The 7964-nt window shown below is 46.2% G+C and overlaps 1 protein-coding gene across 4 annotated transcripts in view; it reads right to left on the bottom strand.

Annotated features, from left to right (window-relative positions):
• Nucleotides 1-2929: 2929 nt before the first annotated feature.
• Nucleotides 2930-7964, bottom strand: part of tmem198ab (transmembrane protein 198ab) — a 106577-nt gene continuing 101542 nt past the window's right edge. For all 4 annotated transcript variants that reach the window (XM_080199567.1, XM_080199570.1, XM_080199569.1 and 1 more), the window contains 2 exons: nt 7767-7924; nt 2930-4289 (listed from right to left, as the gene is read on the bottom strand). In XM_080199567.1, coding sequence (XP_080055693.1) covers nt 4140-4289; nt 7767-7924 — 308 coding nt within the window. In that variant the 3' untranslated portion in view covers nt 2930-4139. The remainder of the gene's footprint in view (nt 4290-7766; nt 7925-7964) is intronic.

The raw sequence follows: 7964 nt of genomic DNA, 5'->3' as shown, positions 1-7964 counted from the left end.
CCTCTGGCAGTGCAGCATTCCCTCAGTACTGACCCTCTGACAGTGCGGCACTCCCTCAGTACTGACCCTCTCGCAGTGCAGCACTCCCTCAGTACTGACCCTCTCGCAGTGCAGCACTCCCTCAGTACTGACCCTCTCGCAGTGCAGCACTCCCTCAGTACTGACCCTCTCGCAGTGCAGCACTCCCTCAGTACTGACCCTCTTGACAGTGCAGCATTGCCTCAACACAACACTGGTGTCAGCCTGAGAAAAGCACTCAGCTTGCTGTGGGGGAGATCTGAACTTGCGACCATCTGACTCAGAGGCTGCTGTACGTGGGGAGGGAATGTGGATGGCAGGTGATGCTAGTGCCATGGTTACCAGGTCCAGGGCCTGTGTAGAGAATTATTACAGAGGAGTTACAACACAGAATCAGGCCATTCAGCCCAGTTGGTCCATGCTGGTATTTATGCTCCACACAAGCCTCCTCCTACCCCCTCCTCATCTCACCCCCATCAACATTCCCCGTTCTTTACTCCCTGATGTCTGTGTGAACTTCCCTCAAATGCGTTGATGCTAATTACCTCATCCACTCCCTGTGGAAACCAGTTCCACCACTCTCTGGATAAAGAAGTTTCTCCTGCTTTCCTGACTGGATTTATTAGTGACCATCTTAAAATACTGGACCCCAAATGGTCTTATTCACAAGTGGAAACATTTTCTCACTATCCATCCTATCAATGCCTTCAGAATATTAAAGATCTCCATAAGTTGTCTCTTAGCCATCCCTTTCCCAGAGAAAAGGGCCCCAGTTTGTTCAAGCTTTCCTGATCGTAATAACCTCCCTGGCCTTGGATCATCTTTGTAAATTTGTAAATTCTGGTGTATTTAATTTGCTGATTGTGTCCCTACACCTTTAAGGGATTATCTGAATATATTCTCATCTTGCCTGTCACTTTAGAACGAACCAACCTATGCATTTACTCCAAACATTTCCCAAGCTGGGGATTGTTAATCATAGAATCCCTATGGTACAGAAAGGAGGCCATTTGGCTCATTGAGTCTGTGTCGACCACAATCCCACCCAGGCCCTATTCCCATAACCCCAAACATTTACACTGCTAATCCCCCTGACACTAAGGGGCGTTTTAACATGGCCAATCAACCTATCCGCACATCTTTGGACTGTGGGAGGAAACTGGAGCATCCAGAAGAAACCCACACAGACACGGGGAGAATGTGCAGACTTTATACAGACAGTGACCCCAAGACCGAAATTGAACATGCGTCTCTGGCGCTTTGAGGCAGCAGCACTAACCACTGTGCCACCGTGCCACCCAGTTCTTTTAAACATTTCTTTTAAGAAGGTTTTTTATTAATTTGCCAGATGTACACATTGCCATCATTTATTGCCCATCGCTAATTGCCCTTGAGAAGGTGGTAGTGAGCTGCCTTCTTGAAATGCTGCTGTTCATGTGGTGTAGGTAAATCCACAGTGCTGTTAGGGAGAGAGTTCCAGGATTTTGACCCAGTGACTGTGAAGGAATGACCAATATATTTCCAAGTCAGGATAGTGAGTGACATGAAAAGGAAATTGCAGGTGGTGGTGTTCTCATGAAAATTCTGCTCTTGTCCTTCTCAATGGTAGAGGTCGCGGGTTTGGAAGGTACTGTGAAGGAGCTGTGGTGAGTTGCTGCAGTGCATCTTGTAGATGGTACACACTGCTGTTACTGAGCATTGATGGTGGAGAGAGTGAGTGATGAATGTAGGTAATGGACTGCCATTCAAGTGGGCTGCTTTGTCTGAATGGTGTTGAGCTTCTTGAGAGTGTTGTTGGAGCTGCATCCATCCAGGCAAGTGAAGAGTGTTTCATCACACTTGTGCCATGTAGATGGTGGACAGACTTTGGGGATTCAGGAGGTGAGTTACTCTCTGCAGGATTCCCAGTCTCTGACCTGCTCTGGTAGCCACAGTACTTATATGGCTGTTCCATTCAATTTCTGTTCAATGGTAATCTCAAGATACTGGTAGTGAGGGATTTAGCGATGGTAATGCCATTGAATGTCAAGGGAAGGTAGCTGGATTTTCTCATGTTGGAAACAACCATTGTGTGTGTGTGTGTGTGTTGGAATCACATCATGTGGGATTCAAACCCAGGACCGCAATACTCTGGATCTCTGGATTCCTGGTCCAGCGACAATACCACTATGCCACTGCCTCCCCAGTATCAGTTTGCCACTTGTCAGCCCAAGCCTGGATACTGTCCAGGTCTTGCTGCATTTGGACATGGACTGCTTCAACGTCTGAGGAGTGGTGAATGTTGTTGAACATTGTGTAGTCATCAGCGAACATTCGCACATTGGGAGGGAAAGAAGGCCAGTTAGGCTTCAGAATTAAAGAAGTCACAACAATGATGACACTAATGCCAATTCCTTCTTTATGACCCCTATATTTGTCAGTGTGTCAGTTTAGCTGAATGATCGCGGCCACACGTCCTGGGTCTGAAGGTTACGTGCTTCAGCCCATTGCTGGTCTTGAGTAGATATTGGGTCTGACATTTCTTTATTTTTGTAAGATACCTTTGCGTAAAGCTTGTGCAAAATTTTTTTCAATAAATGAGCACCGGGACCCTCCCTGGTTTAAGCAGTGACCTTATCATTGAGGAATTGCTGAGTGACTGGACTAAAATCAGATGACCTGTGGGAGTGGGTGATAGGGGTAACCAACCCATGATGGGTGTTTTGGAGGTGGAGCCATCAAGTCTGATCACCCTCCTTCCCACATACCCACTGTTATTGGGCAACCCCCACAACCAACTGGGGACCAAGTAGATTTTTTTCAATTTTGGACTGTCCTTCAAACATCTTCAAACCCGTCCTCTCTTCACCCCCTCCGCCCTGCCGTGCCCCGTCCCCCCACTGCCGGACCCCCTGCCACTGCCGCCCCCTCCCAACGCCAATGTCCAATTTGTTTCAGAACTAATATGCAAAATCAAAATAAGAAGAAAAAAAGCACCCAATAATTTTTTTTTAAAAATCTCCCTAATGATTTTTGTCTCTCTCGTGGGTTTTGTTTTGTAAAACAGCTGCCCTGGAAATTAATTCCTGGAGACTCCAGGGTAATCCTGGATTATTTGTGACTCTGGACAAAACCTTTGATCCTGGCTGGATGCAGTAACAGGAGGGATGCACATGCTGCCCTTTAGGTGGCTACAGGAACACAAAATCAGTATTTCTACAGAGAGGTTGAACACTACAGCGAAAGAAGCACCTTTTCCCCCAATGTCAGATCAGTACCGTTTTTCTTTAAAGGTTTACACAAAAGATAAAAGTCCCATGTACAATAGCTTCTATGTACAGGTACATTTCTCCCACACGCACGCACACACACACACACGTGCGCACACACATGCATGCGCACACACACACACACACACAGCCTGGTAACATGCAAAAAGAAATGGCATCTGCCAGCTGACAGTTGTTGGGAATGTCCGTGTGAAGTCCATCACTCCCTTTGGGTTAGGCGGAGAAGTGTGTTTTAGTATCAGAAGTGGTTCACAGGTTGAATCAAGCGTCCACTGCTGTTGGGAGCCGTCCCACCCTCCTCTCTCGCTGCGTACTTGTTAAATGTCATTCCCCTTTCAGGGATACGGAGCGAGGGCCAGGGTTACCACATTGTATGGAGGAAAAAGGAAGGTTGTAGCACCTGTGTCCCCACAATCTCTCTCGCGCTTGCTCTCCCTGCCAGTGTTTTACGCTCAATGTTGTTGCATTCCTTGCTTTGCTCTGCAAAATCTTACACTGGATTATAACTCTGTCCAAAACAAGAAGGAAAAATCCATCTATGAGACCCATCAGCATTATTCCCAGCTCAGGATGGAGGGATTGGCCTTGAAAAGCCTTCATAAATCTGTATCTCTTTTCCAGGCAAGTCCAGAGAGAGTGTCAACAGGGGAAGAAACAAAATCTCAGTTGCCTTTAAGTCATGTCAGAGATGTATATATATAATATATATTATTCTTTGTTAATAAATGGTCCACATCAATTGTGTTTTCACGGCACGAGTGATGTTTCTTTTTCCCCTCCTGCTGCACTCTTCATCCAGCGCCAAAAGCGAGAATCCTCCTTAGTTTTTCCCTCCTTCTCTTCCCGGTTGCCTCACACGCGGACGGCAGGAGCAGAGGCCGTGAGGGGCACAGTGGAACCACAGTCGTAGTCTACGTCGATCATGGTGTGCCCACTCGTGCTGAATCCCCCAGAGGAAGATCCCCCCACTGTCTGACGCTCTCGGAAATTCTGAATGTAGCTCTGAGGGAGAATAAACAGAGAAGTGACAAAAAAAACCTCCACAAAAACACAAGAGAAAGTAGACCACTCAGCCCACCGAGCCGGCTTCTACCATTCAGTACCATCTCGGCTGATCTTAGGTTTCAGCTCCACTCTCCTGCCCTTCCCATATCCCTTGACTCCCTGAAAGATTAAAAATTTGTTTTCAATGATGAAGCAACAACGCCTCTCTGGGACAGAGAATTCCAAAGATTTGTGAGGCGCTATCTTACTGTCCGTTCCCTCTCCTGCTGCAGCAAAGTCAGAGAATTTGGCGCCCTGCCAAAACTCCGTTCACTGCAGCAAGATGGGATAATCCCGCTGGCATGAACAGCCGTAACATTCCAGACACAATCTTAGAGTGAAGAGACTTCTCCTCATCTCAGTCCTAAATGATGGGCCCCTTATCCTGAGACTGTGGCCTCCATGTTTTAGATTCAGAGGTGGTTCAAGGGTTGAATCAAGCATCCACTGCTGTTGGGAGCGGTCACACCCTCCTCTCTTGCTGCGTACTTGTTAAATGTCATTCCCCTTTCAGAACAGAGGAAACAATCCCTCAGCATTATCAAGCGGAGGATCTTGCATTTTTATGGCATCTTTCGCGACCGCAGAATGTCACAAAGCACCTGACAACCATTGAAGTACTTGTGTTCTGAAGGGTAATCATTGGGAAATCGGAAATGTAACAGACAATCTGTAACCGTAAACTCCCCCAATGTGGGGATGGTGATTTGGGGGTCATGTGATGCAACCTCCAGGAATCGATCCCAATCAGGGTTGGGAACTCCTAGCTTGAGAGAAAGTCTGTGGCTTCTTTCTTGGAGAAGACTAACCTCATTTGCAATAATGAAATTGTATCCCTGAGGGAGTATGTTAAACATTAAAGATGAGGCACAATTAGGGCTTAGATATGAATAAATCAACAGAGGACATTTCACTGTTGAACTCAGGAAGCTTGAGAATCTTACAGCATAGAAGAGGACCACTCGGCCCATCATGTCTGTTCTGGCTCTTTGAAAGAGTGAGTCAATGGATCTGACTTAGATGTTCTTTCCCCAGAGAATTACAAATCTTTCCTTTACAAGTATTTACCTGATTCACTTTTGAAAGTTACTACTGAACGTGCAACTCGCATCAACTCACTGGGTGGTAAAGAAATATTTAAATTTTTAAAAGAGATTCAATTCCTCATTGTTGGTTCAAATATCCTTCCATTCAGCTCCCTGAATACTGCCAAAGTGCACATCACGGAGCTGCTCTGAAAGTTTTTGATGGGGCAGTGTGAAGGGAGCATTATTGCCCATTTCTAACTGCCTTCCTAGCCTCTTTCAGAGGGCAGTTAAGAGTCAACCACATTGCTGTGGCTCTGGAGTCACACATAGGCCGGATCGGGAAAGACGGCAGATTTCCTTCCCTAAAAGACACTAGTGACCCAGATGGATTTTTAATGGTCACCATTAATGACATTAGTTTTCTTTTACAAATTTTATGAATTGAATTTAAATTCCACCAGCTGCTATGGATAGGCTTTGAAACACTGGTCCCCAGAGCAGTAACTGGGGCCTTCAGACTAGCAAGTCAGTGGTATTACCACTAAACGGGTGGCAAGTGGTTAACACTGTTGCCTCACAGTATCAGGGACCCGGGTTTGATTTGTGGCTTAGGTCACTGTCTGTGCAGAGTCTGCACATTCTCCCCACCTCTGCGTGGATTTCCTCCAGGTGCTCCAGTTTCCTCCCACAGTCCGAAGGACGTGCTGGTTAGGTGCATTGACCGTGCTAAATTCTCCCTCAGTGTACCCGAACAGGTGCCAAAGTGTGGCGATGAGGGGATTTTCACAGTAACTTCATTGCACTGTTAACATAAGCCTACTTGTGACCAATAAATATACTGAAAAAAAACTTTAAATAAACTTAAAAACCACTGCTTTCTCTTTACTTAAACATATTTACCTGTGCTGGGAGTGTTTCACGGGGACAGTATAGAGGGAGCTTTAATCTGTATCTAACCCCGTGCTGTACCTGTCCTGGGAGTGTTTGATGGGGAGAGTATAGAGGGAGCTTTAATCTGTATCTAACCCCGTGCTGTACCTGTCCTGGGAGTGTTTGATGGGGACAGTGTAGAGGGAGCTTTACTCTGTATCTAACCCCGTGCTGTACCTGTCCTGGGAGTGTTTGATGGTGTGGAGATGCGGGCGTTGGACTGGGGTAAACACGGTAGGAAGTCTCATAGCAACAGGTTAAAATCCAACAGGTTTATTTGCTCCGGTTTCCTTCCGAAAGTCATGCTGGTTAAGTGGATTCTCCCTCAATATACCTGGACAGGTGCCGGAGTGTGGCAAATAGGGGATTTTCACACTAATTTCATTGCAGTGTTAATGTAAGCCTACTTGTGACACTAAGAAATAAATTTAAAACTTTAACTTTGAAGTTTAAAGAATTGGAAATCTGGGAACTGCCCCATGGAATGGAGAATCTGCCATGTGTGGGAGTTTCTCTTGTAGGGTGCGCTGTGATCTGGGAAACTTCCCAATAATCACTACCCGCCTAGGGGGTGAGAATCGGAGCCCTGGAGTGAATGTTAACGACAGCCAGAGGGGAAGAATTTACTGTGAACATTAGTAATCTTTAAGTTTAAACAAGAATTTATATTTATACAGCCCGAAATACCCTGAGTTATAAAACAAGATCCATGTAAAGTGATATCTTAGCTCAAGTGATCAAAAGCTTGATCAAAGATGGAAGTCTATAAAATGATGAGAGGCAGAAATAGGGTTGACAGTCAGAATCTTTTTCCCAGAGCTGAAATGTCTAATACTAGGAGGCATGCATTTAAGGTAAAAGGGAGAAAGTTCAAAGGAGATGAGAGGGGCAAGTTTTATACACAAGAGTGGTAGATATCTGGAATGCACTGCAAGGGGTTGTGGTGGAGCAGATGCAATAGGGGTGTTTAAGGGGCTTTTAGATACACACATGAATATGCAAGGAGTAGAGGGGTAGGGACCAAGGGCAGGCAGGAATGATTAATTTGGTAACATGTTCAGCACAACATCATGGGCTGAAGAGCCTGTTCCTGTGCTGCACCGTCATATGTTCTAAAGAGGTTGACTTAAGGGATTTCTTCCAATAAGCAAAAGACAAAGAGATTTAGGGACAGAGGTACAGAGCTTTGGATCCAGGCAGCTGAAGGCACGGCCCCCAGTGATGGAGTGACGAAAATGGGGATGCGGAAGAGGACAGGATTAGAGAAGTGTAGAGATTGAAGAGGATTGTGTTGCTGGAGGAGATCACTGAGATCAGGATGGGGGAAAGACCATGGAGGAATTTGAAAACAAGGATGAGAATTATAAAATGAGGATGTTGTCCTGACTGGGAGCCAATGCGGGTCAGCAAACACGATGGGAGCTAGGCGAAGAGGAATTGCTGCGAAATGTTACCAAGGTCAGGAACGGTGACTCACCGGAGAGAGCACATCTCCGTCGTAACGCCGGACTGGGTTGGGCTTTCTCCGGTACGCAGGCTCCTGGTGTTTCTTGTGATGCTTCCTCTTTTTCTTCTTGGTCTCCTTCTGTCGTATTCGCATCAGCTGAACCCGCCTCTGTCTCCTGCTGATGATTACTGGGGGAGGCATCGGGGTGGGATTGGGAGGTAGAGGGGA

This window comes from Carcharhinus amblyrhynchos, chromosome 11, assembly GCF_965287045.1.
Source record: "Carcharhinus amblyrhynchos chromosome 11, sCarAmb.v2.hapA, whole genome shotgun sequence".
NCBI lineage: Eukaryota > Metazoa > Chordata > Chondrichthyes > Carcharhiniformes > Carcharhinidae > Carcharhinus > Carcharhinus amblyrhynchos.
Note: the sequence above shows the minus strand (reverse complement) of the source record. Positions and strands in the feature narration are given on the sequence as shown.